The 19,011-nt window shown below is 49.8% G+C and overlaps 9 protein-coding genes across 9 annotated transcripts; 6 read left to right on the top strand and 3 right to left on the bottom strand.

Moving 5' to 3' along the window:
• Nucleotides 1-368: 368 nt before the first annotated feature.
• On the top strand, nucleotides 369-2,070 carry N7481_005936 (uncharacterized protein; the record flags this gene model as incomplete). Its single annotated transcript, XM_057265155.1, has 3 exons — nucleotides 369-552; nucleotides 631-932; nucleotides 994-2,070. The coding sequence occupies 3 exons, from the start codon at nucleotides 369-371 to the stop codon at nucleotides 2,068-2,070; spliced, it is 1,563 nt and encodes a 520-aa protein (XP_057122875.1).
• An 847-nt stretch (nucleotides 2,071-2,917) lies between these two features.
• N7481_005935 (uncharacterized protein) lies at nucleotides 2,918-4,726 on the top strand (the record flags this gene model as incomplete). Its single annotated transcript, XM_057265154.1, has 1 exon — nucleotides 2,918-4,726. One exon carries the CDS (start codon nucleotides 2,918-2,920, stop codon nucleotides 4,724-4,726), a length of 1,809 nt encoding a protein of 602 aa, XP_057122874.1.
• Nucleotides 4,727-5,119: 393 nt separating this feature from the next.
• N7481_005934 (uncharacterized protein) lies at nucleotides 5,120-5,784 on the bottom strand (the record flags this gene model as incomplete). Its single annotated transcript, XM_057265153.1, has 2 exons — nucleotides 5,120-5,452; nucleotides 5,506-5,784. 2 exons carry the CDS (start codon nucleotides 5,782-5,784, stop codon nucleotides 5,120-5,122), a joined length of 612 nt encoding a protein of 203 aa, XP_057122873.1.
• A 1,236-nt stretch (nucleotides 5,785-7,020) lies between these two features.
• Nucleotides 7,021-7,506, top strand: N7481_005933 (uncharacterized protein; the record flags this gene model as incomplete). Its single annotated transcript, XM_057265152.1, has 1 exon — nucleotides 7,021-7,506. The coding sequence occupies one exon, from the start codon at nucleotides 7,021-7,023 to the stop codon at nucleotides 7,504-7,506; it is 486 nt and encodes a 161-aa protein (XP_057122872.1).
• Nucleotides 7,507-7,892: 386 nt separating this feature from the next.
• On the top strand, nucleotides 7,893-9,038 carry N7481_005932 (uncharacterized protein; the record flags this gene model as incomplete). Its single annotated transcript, XM_057265151.1, has 1 exon — nucleotides 7,893-9,038. One exon carries the CDS (start codon nucleotides 7,893-7,895, stop codon nucleotides 9,036-9,038), a length of 1,146 nt encoding a protein of 381 aa, XP_057122871.1.
• Nucleotides 9,039-9,522: 484 nt separating this feature from the next.
• N7481_005931 (LSB5 family protein) lies at nucleotides 9,523-10,868 on the bottom strand (the record flags this gene model as incomplete). The annotated part of the gene is made up of 4 exons (XM_057265150.1): nucleotides 9,523-9,535; nucleotides 9,586-10,578; nucleotides 10,636-10,787; nucleotides 10,854-10,868. The coding sequence occupies 4 exons, from the start codon at nucleotides 10,866-10,868 to the stop codon at nucleotides 9,523-9,525; spliced, it is 1,173 nt and encodes a 390-aa protein (XP_057122870.1).
• A 943-nt stretch (nucleotides 10,869-11,811) lies between these two features.
• Nucleotides 11,812-12,870, top strand: N7481_005930 (3'(2'),5'-bisphosphate nucleotidase; the record flags this gene model as incomplete). The annotated part of the gene is made up of 1 exon (XM_057265149.1): nucleotides 11,812-12,870. The coding sequence occupies one exon, from the start codon at nucleotides 11,812-11,814 to the stop codon at nucleotides 12,868-12,870; it is 1,059 nt and encodes a 352-aa protein (XP_057122869.1).
• A 255-nt stretch (nucleotides 12,871-13,125) lies between these two features.
• N7481_005929 (mitochondrial 54S ribosomal protein uL6m) lies at nucleotides 13,126-14,017 on the bottom strand (the record flags this gene model as incomplete). Its single annotated transcript, XM_057265148.1, has 3 exons — nucleotides 13,126-13,499; nucleotides 13,571-13,684; nucleotides 13,750-14,017. The coding sequence occupies 3 exons, from the start codon at nucleotides 14,015-14,017 to the stop codon at nucleotides 13,126-13,128; spliced, it is 756 nt and encodes a 251-aa protein (XP_057122868.1).
• A 2,877-nt stretch (nucleotides 14,018-16,894) lies between these two features.
• N7481_005928 (uncharacterized protein) lies at nucleotides 16,895-18,687 on the top strand (the record flags this gene model as incomplete). The annotated part of the gene is made up of 6 exons (XM_057265147.1): nucleotides 16,895-16,949; nucleotides 17,005-17,828; nucleotides 17,876-18,097; nucleotides 18,153-18,209; nucleotides 18,257-18,593; nucleotides 18,650-18,687. The coding sequence occupies 6 exons, from the start codon at nucleotides 16,895-16,897 to the stop codon at nucleotides 18,685-18,687; spliced, it is 1,533 nt and encodes a 510-aa protein (XP_057122867.1).
• Between the last annotated feature and the right edge of the window lie 324 nt (nucleotides 18,688-19,011).

The following is a 19,011-nucleotide window of genomic DNA, read 5'->3' as shown; positions in this document are numbered from 1 at the left end:
TGCCAGTGGCATTTAACTATGGTTTATACTAGCACTAGCAGTACTACTCCATCTTGTGCAAAGCTTATCCCTCATGGGCATTGTACTAGTAAACAATGCATAGTGTCTACTGGGATTTGGTAGCATGGAGCCCTCCAAGGGGTTTTTAAATGTAATCTTCATGGTTCATTCTACTAGTATAGGTTTGTGTTGTGCCGAGCCAACGCGGCTCCGCAACTTCTCCGCAATCCGCGAGGCTTTTCTCCTTGAAATCTGCCCGCGGGTAGTTTCACCTCGCCTTGTCACTCTCACTCTCACTCTCACCCTCACTCCCCAACCCTGGAGGACAACAGTGCAAAAGCGAAGTCTCGGAAAATAAAAATTCCTAGATGACGGTTAAAGGGTCAAATGGGACTTTGCTCAGTCCATCGGAGCAGACTCCATTACTGCGCGAGGACCCCGCCAGCATTGGAGCGGGCGATCGTCAGGAACCGGTGGCCGACGAGCCCAGCACTCGCGAATTGATCGTGATTCTGGGCAGTATCTGGGTGGGAGTCTTCCTCGCAGCTCTTGGTAACTTGAAATACCCCACTTCTGACTCCCCTTGATATGCAAGAATATGCATGGACGGCTAACCATTCCACTCGGCAGATACGACGATCGTTGCGACGCTCTCGGGCCCCATTTCCTCCTCCTTCAACTCGTTCTCACTGCTCTCATGGCTAGCGACCTCCTATCTTATTTCAAACGCTGCTTGTCAACCTCTGAGCGGCCGTTTGACCGATATCTATTCGCGCCGCTGGGGGCTGGTCGTTTCCAATGTCTTCTTCGCTCTTGGAAACCTGATCTGTGGCCTGGCAAACGCACAATGGTCGATTATTCTTGGCCGTGTCGTCGCAGGTATGGGAGGCGGTGGCCTGCTGGTCATTTCAACCTTTGTCACCTCTGACTTGGTCCCTCTCCGCAAGCGAGGCGTCTGGCAGGGTATTGGGAACATTTGCTATGGCGCGGGAGGCGGATTGGGGGGGTGTCTTCGGGGGCTGGATCAATGATACACTGGGTTGGCGCTGGGCCTTTTTGCTTCAGGTCCCTTTCCTGGTTGTTTCGGGCATTTTGGTCGCGTGGAAAGTGAACATTCCCGTCAAGAATTCGGATAAATCTCGGATCAAACGTGTCGACTTCCTGGGCGCCATCACGCTTGTTCTGACGATGGTGACTCTACTTCTGGGGCTGAATACCGGAGGCAACCAATTGCCCTGGACGCACCCGTTGGTTCTCATGTCTTTCCCATTCTCCGCGATATTCCTCGGCCTTTTCATTTATATTGAGGCGCGAGTCGCGGCTGAGCCCATCATCCCCATTAGATTACTGCTCGACCGGACGGTCGCGTCGGCCTGTCTGACAAACTGGTTCACTACGATGGCAGTCTTTGGTTTACTCTTTTACCTGCCTCTCTACTTCCAGGTGCAAGGTATGTCAGCTACGGCGGCCGGGGTGCGCTTAATCCCCCAGGCGATCGGTACTTCCATTGGATCTCTTGCATGTGGCTTCATCATGCGTGCCAAGGGACGGTATATGATCCTGAATTATTTGGCCATGGCCCTATTGGTGGCTTCAGGTGGGCTGATCTGCACTTTGACATTGACCACGCCTGCATGGGTACCGTTTGTCTATTTCTTCATGATGGGGACGGCGTATGGCAGTATTCTGACCATCACTCTGGTGGCGCTGATCTCTGCCGTGGACCACGAGCACCATGCAGTGGTGACCTCCGCATCGTACGCTTTCCGCAGTACCGGAAGCACGATCGGCATCACGATTGCCTCGGCTGTGTTCCAGAACACGCTGAAGGCTGGGCTGTGGTCCCGCTTTGGAGGCCTCAAGCACGCAGCAGAGCGAATCGCCCGACTTCGCGACAGCCTAGATGAGATCCGTAAGCTTCCTGCCGATTGGATTCCGAGGGCCCTCGACATCTACATGATTTCTCTACGTAGTGTCTTTCTAGCTCTGCTTGGCCTGACGGTCTTGGGGGCATTGGCTAGCCTCGCGATGCGCGAGCACAAGCTGCATAATAACCTTTCTCGTCGTTGAGGGGGTCTTCAAGAGACTGGGGGAAAAAAGCATGAAATAAGTATAATTGTGTATACTGAGTGCATATAGATGTGAATCTCAATAAGAATCTAAATAAGAATCCAATCTGATAGTTCAATAGTGACCATCTTGACCGCCTGCCGGGACCGCTCCTGCGCCTGCGCCATGACTCGTACAACTCGCCGCCCGCCGCCCGCCTGTAGCCGCCCGATCTCGTGAAACCTGCATTTCTGTCTCTTCTGGTTGGCCAGGCCTTGCTGCACCTCCTCTGGATCTGCTCGATTTCTCCTCTCGACTTTGTCTGATTGTGCCCCAACCTGCTGCAGCTCAGCTCTCCCGTGGCGAGACCTGGCGACGCACTTCCCCTACAGCCAACACAGAATATCTACACCGCTCGGGGTCGAAAAAAAGTACACTGCATAGGTCACACCTGATTGAATCTAGTGGAGGGTTGGTGGATTCCTTAAGGGCTCGTTGTACCCACCGTTTCGATTGCCTGATCACCATTACCCCCGGGGCCGATTTGCAGTTGTCGGATAAGAACATAAGGCGCCAATTGACATCTGATCGACTCACGTTCTCGAGCTCTGCGCCTCTCTTTCTCTTTGATCTCGACCGCTTCTTCCTTTGAACCTACCGATATTTGCGATCCGTCATTCCCTCGCTCCCTCGTTCCTTCGACTTGACGATTTTGGTCTACGGCGATCGCTCTATACTGGCTCGGTTGCCGAACCCTACTCCGATCTTTCAACACCGACCCGACGGAACATTTTGAAATTACAGTGATAAGGGCAGTGACAGGACTAGCCTGAGCATCGGGCTCTCGGATAAATAGAGAAACGGTGCTATGGAGGCGGAGAGCGACAGCGATGGAACAGTGATAGGGAACAAAGAAGGATATCGAGTATGTCGTGAGGCAACGCCACCGCGTCAACGACGTCGGCGACTCCTCCTCTCAACCGACAGTGCCTTCGCCGATGCAGTCCTCCCGTCGCTTATTCAGAATTCCTACATTGAACTACGCTTGATCACCGACGAACCCTCAGCGCTGTTGACCGGAACCAACAAAATCCCTCATTACATGGACTCGGTGGATGGCCAGACCTTTGATAAGAAAACCGGGGCGCGGAAATGGCTCAAGGCGAAAACGGCTGAACTCTGCGAATGGGCGGACATGCTACTGGTTGCTCCCATTGACGCTGGCGCTCTGGGATCGATGCTAGCGGGGTTGACCAACACTTTGACCTTGGCGCTTCTGCGGGGGTGGGTGTCTTCAAAACCTGTCATTCTCATACCAGGCATGACAGTATCAGAATGGGATCACCCGTTAAGTACCCGCCAGCTGGAGGAGATCAAACGCTTCTGGTCGTGGATTCGCATCGTGCAGCCTGTGTTATGGAAGTCCAACGGACCCGAAGATTTGACACTACTTCCATGGCATGGATTGAATGATCTGCACGACATGCTCGAAACATGCTTAAGCTTGCCCCCGTGGGGCGCTTCCCTCAGTGGAGGGAATTCACTCACAGGAAATGGGACAGAGACGTCATCGTCATCGACATCGAACAAGACGTCCGATAGCAAGACTGCCTCCGCTCTCCGACACCTTCAAACACATTGGCCGAATCCAGAGGCAAAGGTACAATCTTTACCCCTCGAGATTTGGCTCATCATTTTTGAAGACCAATTACGTGATTGGGAAACGGCCAAGGCAGTTGGCATCCCAACAAATATCCCAGTCCCTCAAGAATGGCAAAGTCATTTGTTAAAAATGTCAACACCCGCTTCCCTCGAATACACTATCCTTCGCGGCTCGTTCGCGGCCATTACGAAGCGTATAGACGCTTTGCCGCGATGGAAGCCGGTATCCGATCTCGCTTGCCATCTCATCGTGAAATTCTCTCGAACCGACATCCTCTCTTATCTCACCGAAAAGCATCTCGATCTTCTCTGGACAACGTCTCGCCTAACCAACATCCCCTACCGAGCATCCGCAATTTACGGCAACCCGACTGTGTTGACGTGGTGGCGTGACGCTCCCGCTCTACCAAACAAGGAATACATGGCCGATGCGATGGACGGAGCTTCGCGCGCAGGATTTACTCACGTTTTGGACTGGTGGCTGGGTTCAGGACTTCCTTTGCGATATAGCGAACGGGCCCTCGAATCTGCCAGCGCTGAGGGCCAAGTTGCGGTTCTCGATTGGTGGAAAACAGCCTCAGCCCAATCTTCTCCATATAACCCTGTCCCTCTGAAAGTTGGCAAATCCGTCCTGCTAGCAGCACAGTCCGGACGAACCGAATCCTTAGCTTGGTGGGACGCCTCTGGGATCCCGTACAGCCACGCTGAGAACGTCGCCCGCATTGCTAGCACCCACGGCCATGTCCATGTTCTTGATTTCTGGTACCGATTAAAGGGGCCCAAAATGATATTTGACAACCAGGTCCTTGTCGGACCAACGAAGAATGGCCATGATCATGTTCTACAATGGTGGAAGGACTGCGGATTGCGGGTCGAGTTCAAGACTTGTGACATCGAGGAGGCTCTCGAGGACGCCGTATCTGGCACCGATGAGCGCGTTCGTCGCTGGTGGGAACGAAACGGCCTCAACTTAGGCCTCGGAACGCGAGAATGGATGAAGCCGAAGGTGCTTTGATTCTGCGTAACATCTATAATTTTCGGATTTGGGGTTTTCGGTGTTGGATCGGTTTGGGATGGAGTCTTGGACATGAGCATTTACACCTGTCGCGCCTATCGTTGCTGCTCACTACTTTTCTCTTTTGAGCGCCCTTCTTTACGAAACTATGACGATCATCTTGTAATAACCATATCAATTTCTTGTACATCAATGCCAATAAATGTGCTACAAAATGGAGCTCTAGCCATATAATATTCTAGGTAGTCTACGTGATAACCGGAGAATATTCTGCTACCAGATAGTATTGACCTGGGAGGGAATGCATCATTAAGAAACGAGTTGACCAGATATAGATTCATGCATAGATCCAACGCACGATGTACTATACTAACAGGTATTGAGTGCCTATTCTCAAAATGATTTCACCTTTTCCACCTTCATATGCTTAACTTCTGAACCCGTCAATAATTCTCGTATTTTCCCAAATTCTTTGAAACTTTCCGTCTTCGCGAAACTGAAGTGGTCCTCGACAGTATTCCACCCAGAGAACAGAATGAATTCCTCATCCTCGGCCACCTTATCAACCTTCCAACCCCGACCGCATGAGAACGGTTTCGTGTGCTTCTCTAGCGCGGGTGCACTTGTGGCGAGAACTCGATCGAACTCCGTCTTCCTGCTCTGCTCGACGAAACATCTAGTCAACGCGATAATAGGCGCGTTTAAGGGGATACTGGACCCGGATGGCTGATCAATATTAGCCTTGATTGGATTATCGTTTCTTCATTGATAAATCCTACATTCACGTTGTAGTGAAACATCCACTCCACCTCGACATCATTTTTCAGTTGTTCGAGGAACTTCTGGTTTGTCTCCGATGCAATCCACTCATTGTGTTTTGCGACCGATTCCCAGCCACCTAAAAGGTAAAGGAGACTTGGATCTTCGATTTGTCGCAAGAACGTAACTGGATAGCCAGAATATGCTGCTTGTGCGGCTTGAACTTCCGTTAATGCTTCGTTGGTTGTTGATGATGAATCGCTCTTGAGGCGGAGGAGAGCTAATTCAGTGACCGCCATATTGCGAAATTGAATGAAAGGCACAGTTGTCTGAAATTCTGGCAATGTCTTTTTTCCAGGGCGTTATGTATCGAATGCTTTTTAAATGCGACTCTCGGACTTAACGCCGCTCGCGAGTTTTTTGGGGCCGAGAGTTAATTCTCAGCGGACCCCGAACGATCACCCGGAGGGTCTCACTGGGACCATTTCCCTGAATTGGTAACCTTCATGGAAGTCTTGCATTTGAATCTCCCAAATGCTCGGTGTGCGCTACTGAATTCATGTTTACCCTCCGATTGATACTTTTCATCCTGTTTTCTACGCAAAGTTGAAAGTCGCTTTTCTCCCCTGGGGAACTTTCTCCCGATCTAGTTAGTCGATTCTGGTTTGCATGTGATATAAAGGTATTGGTTCCATATCAATAATTGCAGTTCATCCAGGTAACCATTCATCCACCCGTCTTGGTTGGTTTGTGCGCTGCAATATCGCGTGCGAGCCCCAACGTGGCAACAAGAACAGACAACGTTGAAAACATGATCTTTGTTCTCTAAAGAACAGGGCTTAACCCCGAGCAGACAATCAAAATATAACAAAAGAGACAGATACAGAAACAAAGACCCACTTCAATATAGAAAACGCTCCGTGAATTTCTCTTCTGGTAATGAAACGAAGAACTAAACGCTGGACCGGGAAAAAGGGAATACAATATGAGACATCACTACCAACTCAACTTTTTCTCTACCATTATCACCCGTTCTTATGCAGTCAGGATCAACCAATTTGAACAAAGTCAAAGAGGACACACTCCACTCACGATAGCAATGAGATATTGGAATATTCGAGTTGGGTACCCTAACTCATTGAACCGTTCACTTCGTGATTAAAAAATCCCTGATGTCAACCCATGGAATCAGCCTATCACTATTTAGGTATGATAAGTCGTTAGTTTAGGGTATGTCAGAGACTTTGGTCTTTCATTGTCTGATTGGCTTCGATATCAAAGAGATCCAAGAAAAGCTTGAGTGTTGAAAGGCACCGTTGCCCGTCTTTTGTTTTCCTCGTTTCTGCAAGCGGTTTTTTATGCCAAACTCGGAGCCCCGAAGATACTAGTACAGATTCAAGAAAATTCTCGAGATTTAATAGCGATTGATTTCTCTCCGGATTTATTATCGAATAATTGATACCAGACCGGCGAAACTTTCAGGATCGAAGTATTGAGTCTACCCTTGACTCTATTAAAGAAAATACATTCTCAAGATGGATGTACCTGCTGGGGCTGTGACAAACACCTTTATATGCCAGTCACATTGGAGCGCTCTGGAACTGGGCGGATATGGAGGGCACCAAGCACAGCGACAGGCTATCCTGCAGGAGCTTTTGAAGATACACTACAATATGGGAGAGCTTGACAAATTTTCTTTCAGGTTTAATATCAACAAAGAAAGATTGGAACTTTGGATTAGGAGTCTATGGTCTCGGCTATACCCTCATATTCCCAGGACCGTGAATCCCGAGCTGGCACGGAAGCGGCTGTGGGATCTCTACCTGGCCTATAAGCGTTCCTGGACCAGACTGGGGGTGAATATAGTACCAGCTGGCACACCTTATAGATCCCCAGCGGATGCCGAAGCTGACGAAGCTGCCGCCCAAGCCGCACCAGCCATTCAAGCTCAAGTTGAGGCTGGAGCTGCTCCAGGCCCCCCCCCTCACCTAGGCCTGCTTTTGTACCTTTACCTGTCGTAACTACTACAGCTCCGAGTCCTTTGATAAGACCTGGCTCCTTACCTGCGCCTGCATTTCTCTCGCCTGCCATTTCTTTCGCACCTGCACCCCCACGCCCAATTTCGCCTCTGGGTTTATTAAACACACCCATTGAACCACAACCCGCAACCTCACTACGAACATATCGCCAAGCACTCCAAGCATGGCCTAGAATTACACCCCGTCGGCCTCTTGCTTCTCCGAGAAAATCCAGTGAGCTTCGACAAGTATCGAGTCAATGGCCTCTTACTGCTCAATCCCAACTAAACGGGTTTCAAAGCCATCTATACAATGGTTATGCATACTTCACAGGTGGTGGTTGTCCGCTTACGCCAGAGAGATACGCATTTTTTGATACAGTAGAGAATATGTTAGTTGCAGAGTGGGAGAGATGGTTCAGTGATGTTGAGGATTACTTAAAAGAACAACACGAGCATGAGGAAGCATCGACATTCTGGAAAATAGCTCTGGAAAGTGGACAGGCCCATGATCGAGAATTTCGGGGTATGAATTTGGAACAGCATAATGACCAAAAGGTGACACTCGAGGGTGATCGAAGGACCTTTGAGCAATCAGAGGTAAAGCTAATTCGGATGTCGAACTTTTTGCTCCTGGAGGTTCGTAGGCAGATAACTGAACCACTGAGCGACGAGCAATGGCAGCATCAACGTGAATGGGAAGAATATGGATTTGATTTTGGCTCTAATACCACCCGCTATAATGCTATTATTCATACTATACATGCCCCATCTGGTCGGCCAGCTCCACCATTCCGTCTTGGTAAATTGGTCAGAGATGCAGAAGATCCCACGTCTTACAGTCATAACGGGATGTGGATCAATGGCATGCGTCTTCGAATCAATGGATTGAAAGACGGATTGACCACACAGGGCTGGCTTAAGCCAGGCCAAAGCATCTGGCTCAGTCCGAATCCTGTTACACAAGTAAATCTTTCTTTCTCATCAGGTGAATATCGGTTAGAAAACGACTTGGACCTTATGAACGCAGTGCAAACTGTTATGAGAGCCCGTTGGCCACAATTAGCAACGGCACGGCCCATCGAGGGCCGCCACATTATCGGAGACTGGGAGCCGGTGTTTACCCTCGTGATTCGTGATAACCCCCCTGAAGAGGAAATCAGGATAGAGGAATTTATGGCCGCGGCTTACCAAAGATCCAGGCGGGACTTGGAGGCAGCAGAACTTGCAGACAGTGTACAAGATTATTCGGCTAGACGGAATAACCTACTTTCTTCTGTCGGGGCACTTCTTTCGCCGAATCCGGGACATAGTACGTTTATTCAGGAAGCAACAGAACCCGGGCAACAGGAATTGGATTTCAGTGAATTTCTCAACGAACTTGCGGATGATAACGACGATGCGTCTCTTCTTGCGCTTACTGCGGGTCCTGTGCCGGGAATGGACCCCCCTACTGAGCATGCCATTACAGATCTGGCTCAGAACCTTGACCAGTCCGGAGCATCTGGGCTCCCTGAGCAATCATATGAGTACTAGGGGCGCAGAGGAAGGGAGTAACAGGGATCATCCACCTCGGAACGAAGGGAATAAGAAGCACTAGTCGTTGGTTTGAATCTTGTCATTTTTTGTTGCATGAGATTATTTGATTCCATTTTCTAAGTTCCATCAAAACAAATCATTTGCGAGTCTTTTTTCTTTTAGGGGGCTTTTATAAGCTCAGAATCAAAACTCACCCTTAGTAGATGCTACTAGTAGTATGAGAAACGGCCGAGATGCCTAGAAGATAATAAACTGTCAGTATTATATCGTCCTCTGAGTCTTGTAATATTTCGGTCAAAACCACCCCTTGGGGCATCCGATTTGACAACCGGTATCCCTTCAAGTTGTAGAATCTTATGAATAAGTGACCAACATGGTCGTATCATTGGGTATAGCGATGTTGGCTAAGAATGAATAGATACAGAACATCGAGCTATCAAAGGGACATCTATGGTCCAAAAGCTATATATCAAAATGCGTTTTATACCTCCTTCCTGTAAAGATGTTAGATCGGAATAGCAGACTGTGAAGAAGTAAAACTCACCAGGTATGACCAGCCTTCTCAACGCCAGGGGTCTTGATCGCATTGTGGTTTCCAAACGGGTTATCTTCGTCCTCCTCTTCAGACTCGCTTTCACTCTCACTCTCACTCTCAAGAACGTGTCGAGACGAAGAAGCCACAGGCCGTGGGGGTTTAGCGGGATTAACGCTCAAGCCATTAAAGCTTTCACCCATCTCGTCCTCAATCTCCGCTCTGGACCTCCAATTACCCGATAGAACATCATCATCACTATCACTGTCATAATCGTAACTCTTGTCCAAAACTTCGTAGGCCATCAATGCCTCCACGAGCTCCTCATTGGCGTGAATGAGACCGCCCAAGAACTCCTCGCTCTCGATATGCTGGATATAGCGTAGAATTTGGTGCCGGAGCTTCTTGCAGATCTCAAATCGGCTGATGCACTCGGCGTCCTCGCTAACACGGGTGGTTTCACGGTTAACCAGCTTGAGTGCATTCAGCAAATTTGTACTGGCCACCGAGGCCGAAGCGAGTGTCTGTAGAATCTCCGGGCGCTCTTTTTCCAAGTTGAAGTTCTTGCTAACCGACAACTTCTTGTCTTTCCTATCCTTCTTCGATTTCGACTTCTGCTTGGGGCTGCTCAGTGTCGTCGATGGTCCATTGCCCGCGGAGACAGATACTGTGTGACCCATTGGGGGCTCATTGTGGTTCGCCCCGTCACGAAGAACCTTGGCCTTGGCCTGTGTTGCTGGCTGTTTCCGTTTCGGAAGCTGCTTGTATAGGGCAGCGATCTTGGACATGCCTGCAGTGTCTTTATAAGTGACCGCCCATTGACCGAAGAGGACCTTGCATTTCTGCTTCACTAAGGGATCCGAGACCGAGTCTGTACCCGCGATTCGAAGACGTTCAAGGAGTGGCTCATCAGCAAACTCGCGGAGGAAGCGATCGCCGGCGTTCTGAATGAGAAAGTCGAGGATGGTCAGGGCTCGCAGTTGTCGGTGTAGGTTTCCGTATTTACTATCGAGTTCGAACATAAGTTAAGGAGGTCATCTATGTGTCGGCGAGCGCACCTACAGCTTCTTGCGCAGTGCCCGACTAGCTTCAGTCGGGCCACTCGCCTGGATGCGAACAACCTCGACTAGATCGACGATACCACTCCAGTCTTCCACCTCATATTGTTCGCTTGTCAAGACCTCTATTTGTACGGTCACGGCCGAGTAGGGTTTCTAGGGAAGAGCGCGAGGTCAGTGTGGAGTCACAAGACACCTTATCGCACGCCGAGGTCGGCTCACCGATGACTGAAACATGGCGAGCGCAGCTCAACGATACCCTCGAGGAGGGGTTTGATGGATGTAGAATCTGATATTTCCGAAAGAAGAGGTGTGTTTTTCGCTTTTGACTTTGGCTGCCTGGGCAGAATATCCCGCGTGCTCGTATCGAACCAAGAAAGACCGAAAGACCCCGCACTGCGCACAGGATCGGATTGAATGGGATGAATGGGAGTTGAATAGGTTGGGGGATCTGAACAAGAGGTAGCGCTAGTCTCAAGCGTGCTGGGGCCCTTTGAAGAGGTGGTATGTTTCAAAAGATGAAACTGGCCGGGGTGTTCGTGGTGTGATAAGGAGACAAGACGAGCAGACGGTGACGTCGGGGAAGATCCGCAGGGCGATCAACGGTGCAAAGAGGGGCACGGGGTGCAAAAAAGGGCAACGATCGATTCCCACAAATGCCGACCCGAATTATGGAAAAATGGTGAACTCGAAAGGGAGAATCTGAAGGTTCAAGTTAGGGAGGACGAGTAAGAGACCTTTGACAATGTTGACAATGGAAGTTCCCCAAAGTCCCCAAAAAGTCCCCCAAACCCCCCCGTGACAGTCGCGCCCCGATTAGGACTAGGGCGGGGTGTCTCAGTTTCCAGCGAGATCTAAAGTTACTTACTACATCGAGTCGTATCATTCATAGTTACGAGTATACACCTCCGGAGTATACATCTGAGTATTGAGTACTTGAGTTGAGTACTCTTGGTCTGCCGTAGAGCACTCGGTGAATCCACCAACAAGAGGGTTAGCCTCCACCGAATGAACCCCCCCGCGCATACGTGGACTGCTGCTGCTCTGCTCCACCGTCGTTTTGGCTCTCGCTCTCGCAGCCGTGGTCGTGCAGACCCGCTCCCCTCTTGCGCTTATCCCCTCCTTCTCTCTCTTCTCTTACTTCTCCTCCTTCTCCTCCTCCCCATCCCACCCCATCGCCATGTCTTACTCTCAAGAACGCTATATCGCCGAGCTCGCCGTCCAGCGGGCATCCATTCTCACCCAGAAGGTCTTCTTCGAGAAGGCCAAGGGTACCGTCTCCAAGGATGACAAGTCCCCCGTCACCATCGGCGACTTCGGCGCCCAGGCCCTGATCATCCAGGCCATTCGCAAGAACTTTCCCAACGACGAGATTGTTGCCGAGGAGGAGGCCAGCTCCTTGCGCGAGGACAAGGATCTGAGTGCCGAGATCTGGCGTCTGGTCAAGGACATCAAGCTGGATGATGAGGAGAGCAACAACCTACTCGGTGGCTCCCTGACCAGCGAGCAGAGCATGCTGGATATCATTGATGAGGGCAAGAGTGCCGGTGGTGGTCAGGGCCGTATCTGGGCTCTCGACCCCATTGACGGCACCAAGGGCTTCCTCCGTGGTGGTCAGTACGCTGTCTGCCTGGGTCTGATCGTTGACGGCGACGTCAAGGTCGGTGCCATTGGTACCCCCAACCTCCCCGTCGATGATGCCGCCACTATCGACGCCAACACCGGTGCCCAGCAAGGCCAGACCGCCGCCAATGGCGTCCTCTTCTCCGCCGTCCTGGGTGAGGGTGCCATCAGCCGCCCGCTGACCAGCGGTACCCTTGCCGCCAGCAAGCCCATCTCGATGCGCCCTGTCTCCGATATCGCTCAGGCTGTCTTCTGTGAGGGTGTCGAGGCTGCTCACTCCGCTCAGGGTGACAATGCCGCCGTTGCTGGTCTTCTCGGCATCACCGCCCCTAGCGTTCGTCTGGACTCGCAGGCCAAGTACTGCTCGATCGCCCGTGGTGCTGGTGACATCTACCTCCGTCTGCCCGTGAAGAAGGACTACCAGGAGAAGATCTGGGACCACGCTGCCGGTGACATTATCGTCCGTGAGGCTGGTGGCCAGGTTACTGACATCTACGGTTCCCGTTTGGACTTCAGCAAGGGCCGGACTCTCGCTGCCAACAAGGGTGTCGTTGCTGCTCCCAAGGCTCACCAGGCGCAGGTCATTGATGCCGTCAAGACTGTCCTGAAGCTGTAAGTGTCTTTCTAGCTTTATTTGTTACCATGTCTTTCCCCGGTTCCGTGGCTGAGCCATTGGGGACTTTTATTTTGTCTGGTTAGGGTCACGCTTGATGCGTCCAGAGTACATTTGTGATACCAATTGAAGGAAGAGATCAAAAACGAAGGCAGAGGAGGAAAAAGTACATATGTGATGGAGATAGAGTATAAGAATACAGGGAACCAAAATGCGATGTTCCAAAAATGAAAATGAAAAAGAACAAGCGCCCATAGACTATTTGATCTTCTTCGCCTTGAGCTTGATGGTCTCCCCGTTGACGAAGATACCCTTGCCCTTGTACGGCTCGGGTCGTCTCCACTCACGAATCTCAGCCGCAAACTGTGTCACCTTGCGCTTATCGACGCTCTCCAGAAGGATACGGGTAGGCTGGGGTGTGCTGGCCTGAACACCCTCGGGAATACCCAATTCAATGGGGTGGGAGAAGCCGACCTTCAGCGAAACGAACTGTTGTCCGGGGTAAGTCGCGGTGACGGTGGCGGCCTTGGGTTCGATGGTAGCCCTGTAACCGACACCGACAAGACTCAGGACACAAATGTGGCCTTCTGAGACACCGGTGATGTGGTTCTGAAGGAGTGCGCGGGTGGTGCCTGCAATTGGCCAATTGGCCATCATGTTAGACTCGGAAACCAACACGCTGCGAGAAATGGAAAACACCTACCCCACATAGCACGCTGGTGCGGGACTTCTCTATCCTCGATAGAGAGAGTGGCCTTCAAGGTCGCCTGGTCGTGGTTGACAGTCATGAAGGAGGGGATGTTGAGGATCATCTCGCCTGAATATCGCGTGGGTTAGCACTCCGGGGAGGGAAGTTGTTCATCTCTGGGACCCAAAACATACCCCTCGGTCCCTTGATCTGCGCGGCATGGGTGGGAACATCCTTTCCATGACCACGGTTCTGGCTCTTAGGCAGGTCAACAAGGGTGAATGACACCTCTGGGGGAACGGAGATGGCGGCGCCTCCGATTCGGGATTGCGCTGGGTTGGTGGTCGAGAAGCATTGCGCGCGCGACGGAGAGAAAGCGGGGGTAAGGAAGAGAGGTAATGAGCCGCGCTGGAATGGCTCTCGAAGAAGCTGCCGGGCGCAGCGTTGAGGTAGAAAAGACATGATATTTGGCGTGTTGGACAAAGCTCCGCTGCGGCGTCGATGATTTTGTCGGAGGATCCCAGCCCAATCGGGTTAGTCTGCACGTGATATGATACTGTTGCCTGAAGAGTCAGGCCAGTATATAACTATGACTAACTAGTTAACCACAGATGACATGTCAGTGGGACCCCCCCCTAGCCCTCAGTAGGACTACCAGCCTTATCTAGTTTACCTTACCTTTCAACTTTCTAGTACTTCTACCACGTATACAACGCGTGCAACACGTACTATTGTTTAGTACCCAAAATCTTGGTGATCAGGTAACTAGATAGCAATAACAACCTTCCCAGGAATGTATACTGTATCTAGGGATTGCTTATTTTTCAAAACGTTACGCTGTTGCTGGTAGTCCTAACGTAATTCCCGGTTGTGCCGTACACCCCATTGAAAATCGCGTCTTCCTACCAATACACTACCTTCAACCACCCATCATGCCACCAATTCGCTCTGAATCTTCGCAGAAATTAGCCCATCAGGAAGGCAAGATCCTGCTGGCCCTTGCTGATATTCAAAATGGCCGCGTCAAATCTATTCGCGCGGCAGCGAAGCTATACGAAATACCTCATACAACCTTAGCCGACCGCGCAAAAGGTGTTCTTGCACGCGTTGATTCTCGCCCATCTCGCCATAAATTGACCCAATTAGAAGAGGATTCGCTCACTGAATGGATACTCTCTATGGATTCACGTGGTACATCCCCTAGACCGGCTACTGTAGGAGAAATGGCTAATATTCTACTGGCTGCACGCGGTGACCACCCTCCGTCTACCGTTGGGAAGAATTAGCCATCGTCCTTTATTAAACGCCGTGATAAGCTTCGATCTCGCTTCTCTCGAAGATACGACTACCAAAGAGCCCTAAACGAAGATCCAAAATCAATTCAGCAGTGGTTTGCGACCGTACAAAGCGTTATTGACGAAAACGGTATACAATCAGAGGATATCTACAACTTTGATGAAACAGGCTTCGCAATGGGTCTTATATCTTCGCAGAAGGTAGTCACCCGCGCTGAATACTACAGTCGGAGATCTCTTCTACAACCAGAAAATCGTAAGTGGGTTACTGCGATCAAGACTATCTGTACAGATGGCTATTCACTACCGCTATGTATAATCTTCAAAGGCAAAGTAGCTATAGCAGGATAGTTTAACGATAACCTACCTAAAGAGTAGCGAATAGAAGTCTCTGATAATGGCTAGACTACCAATGAGATTAGCCTACGCTAGTTACAAAAGATCTTTATCCTATATACGAATTCACATATACGTAGGCGATTTCGACTACTGATTCTTAATGGCTATGGTAGCCATCTTATACCTCAATTCGACCAAATCTGTATGGAAAACAATATTATCCCACTTTGTATACCTGTACATTCATCTCATCTACTACAGCCACTAGAATATTTTGCACCATTAAAGAAGGCATACGGGCGTTTTGTGAGCGATCTTACCCGCCGAGGATATAACCATATCGACAAGCAAGATTTTCTAGTAGATTACCAGCACGTACGGCTAGAAGCGTTCCAATCAACCAATCCTACTATTAAAAACAGCTTTAAAGCTAGTGGTCTAGTACCATTAGATCCTGAGAAGGTTCTTTTAAAGCTGAATATCTCTCTACATACTCCGTCACCATAAGGCAGCCGACCAAACAGCAGATCTAGCCATTTTACACCAAAGACACCAAGGACAATCGTACAATTGCATAAGCAAACATCTTTGCTTAAGCAATTACTAAAGCAACGATCAAATAGCCCTCCTACGCCATCAAAGATCCTTCTAGATCAGATTATCAAGGGCCATATGATAGCGTTACATAACACTGCACTACTTACGGAGGATAACGTAAATCTGCGTATAGCCAATGAGAGGATAGCTAGAAAACGTAATCGGTCAACTAGGCAGATACCCTGCGAAGAGGGGTTAACTATTCAAGAAGCTATACAGCTAGTTGAGCAGCTAGACCAGCCAGTGGAAGGCAATAGGGTAGATTCACATACAGAGGTTGAATTGCCTAGTCAACCAATTAGGCCAGCACAGAGGGCACCACCTAGGTATAGTGGGTATTGGGAGATTGGCCATAAGATTAACCATTGTAAGAATCGTCATTCATAGTAAATTCAATGCGTTTTGGTGGAAATAATCAATTTTGAAATGTTCTACTGGGGGAAAGTGTACGGGACGACCGGGTGTACGGCGCAACCGGGAATTACGTTACTGAACGCGGGTGCTGACTAACAGTCCTACTGAGGGCTCGGGGGGGGGCCCACTGACATGTCATCTGTAGTTAACAAACCTTATTCAACTGTCTCATATCTTTTAATTTGAAGTGTTTAGCGAGAATAAATGTTATATGTAATATTATAAACCTACATAACCCATTACGACTCCTTAATTCATCACCAATACCTCCTCCGAGTCCTAGGTATATCATGATGCGTTGTACTAGTATCACGATGATCAAAGCTATATCATGCTAGGCATCAGCATGCGCCTCAATCTACTTAACAATTTTGACCAGATCAGACAATCCACGGATTTCTTTCTCTATTTTCCTCTTTAATTGATCTCTAGGGCTCTTCAAAGAAATCCCCACTGGAAGAAGCTAAGAGAAGGGGACTTGAAGTTGGAGGCACATGTTTCGATGTGGGAAGTGAACTCTCCCGGCCCGCAATCAGCAACCACCTCACCTTATCATCCTTCCATCCACCGTGATGGTCCTTGGAGTCTGATAGCTGGTCTAGAATTGGCTTTTAATCTCTCCAACACTCAATGACTCGATGATCCTGACACGATGAGCTGGCTCACTACTACTCGAACCTGGCTCCTGCTACTCATGATTGAGTTGGCATGGGCTTTTGCTGGTATTGATCGCATTGAGAAATCAGACAGTATGATGCCTGAAGAGATCGCTTCCATCTTCAATCAATCTGCTAATTACTTCAGGTAACCTCTCAGCCGAACCGATGAGCGCAGGCGACAACCGTGTGCTTCCTCACCTAGGATCCAAAGCTCAGCAGCACGATGCGATCTTCACCGAAGCAGTCCAGCTTCTCGATTCCATGAAATCCTCACCATCCTGCAATCGCGTGGCGGTAACCCGACTTGTCACATCGTGTCAATTCGCCGGGGGCAAAGATACAAGCGATTTGCAGACTTACGAATATGAGACCTTGGATCGCATTCGGTCCATGTACGCAGCCCGACTGGCAATATGCGAATTGAATGACGCCGGCGCCTCAGTTCCAGTTCCTTGCATTCCGGTGGCAGTTTCTCCACCCCACAAATCCAAATTTCGATTCTCGTTCACTACCAAGCCCCAGCCGCCTGATACTGGAATCGATCTCTTGCCCGATGACGTCCTGGGGAAGTGCCTGAAAGCCTTGGAGTCGCGACCTCAGTGGTGGACTTCATATAGCAACAACCGGCAGAATGCAATGGTTATATGCCAAGCGGCTCGAATTGAAGTGGAAAGAGAGGAACTGCTGGATCTTCATCGAGCCATTGTGAAGACCAGCTCGAAGCTACACGAGGGACTAGAAGCAGCGCTTCAAAACGCCGCTATGGAATCGTCTCGACACAATACCTTTCTAGAAGAGGTCAGGGGAATACAAGAGAGGCTCGCGGCCGACCTGGAGATTTCAGCGTCCGTTACTCAGAATGCACTCCATAGGCTACTTCAGGAGATTAGGTCTGGCTTGGACAGCATCGCTACTTCGGCTAGCTCGGTTATGAATAATCTTCGCGGAGAGGCGGGCACTCTGGCAAAGGTAGAATGGCCTACTTCTATTGTCCTAGAGATACTAAAACCAGGCAGGAACTTCGAGATACCTCAGCATCTGTCCGAAGCCTTCAAGACACTTTACATGAAGTGCAGGAAAACACAATTTCGCGGAGTCAGGAGGTGATTCGCATGCACGAGGAAGATGCTCTGGCTTACCGAGATGTGGCATCAGTATTGCACCATACGCTTGAATCAATCGTGGACACAGACATGGCACGCCTTTTTAAGCGAATGATGACATTCGATTCCTCGTTGGTATGTTTTTGAGAGAGCTGATGACTCCAGCTTAGGCTAATGCGTACTATTCTAGGAATGGCTCAATGGCCGGCTTGTCATGATTCTGGAACAGGAGAACAGAATGTCTCAGGTATTTATGTCTGACTTCGGGACTGGGTCTTGCTCTAACAATAATAGCGTCTACAAACCATGGAGACCTCCATGGAGCAGTCTTACAACAGGGCCCATGACCTACAACAAGCGCAACAGTCTCAGGCCAAATTGCTAGCCGCCCAGTTCAAGACACAAGATGAAATGCAATTCAAAGCACAGGTCTCTCAAGCTTTGTTGGACAAAGCTACTATATCAGCTGCCAACCTGCATTCAATGATCGATGATGCGACGATGAAATTCAAACGCACACCCGGGTTGCACTCTGGGGGTATTTCAGCATGGACAGTGTGCGCACTTCTTCTTATCCTTCTCGGTGCACAGAGCACCAGGATGGCAATCGGTCTTCTCTTTCTTATCTTTGGTAGGTCACTTCCAATCTCACTAACAGATGCGGCGTCGGCTAACGTTCGGGTCCAGGTCATATCATTGCGACCTTTTGCTTTCAGTTTTTCTAGTTATATTGTGGCTTCGATATTGCTATTTATGCCCACAGTAATTGGTCGTTACCCAAATATACTAGCAATATGATACCCTCTTATTTGGTTCGAGTACGCAATTTCATCTCCGTCTCCCCTTCCATCTCTATCTATGTATAGGAGCTTCCAAACAATGCAATCTCCACATTGCGATCGCTCTATCAAAGACCCCCAATCAAACTCGGGACAGCTGGCCGGTGGTCATTTAAGCGCCCGGACAGTGGACCCGACGCCAGATGACGGTGTTTCAACCCCTCCTTCAGATGAAGATGTGCAGCACCGCCACTGCAAGCTGTCAGGGCC

Source organism: Penicillium waksmanii, assembly GCF_028829765.1.
Source record: "Penicillium waksmanii strain IBT 27052 chromosome Unknown utg000005l:1.0-5232799.0:1.0-5237142.0, whole genome shotgun sequence".
Classification (NCBI taxonomy): domain Eukaryota; kingdom Fungi; phylum Ascomycota; class Eurotiomycetes; order Eurotiales; family Aspergillaceae; genus Penicillium; species Penicillium waksmanii.
The sequence above is the reverse complement of the archived record's forward strand: the minus strand, read 5'-3'. Positions and strand labels throughout refer to the sequence as shown.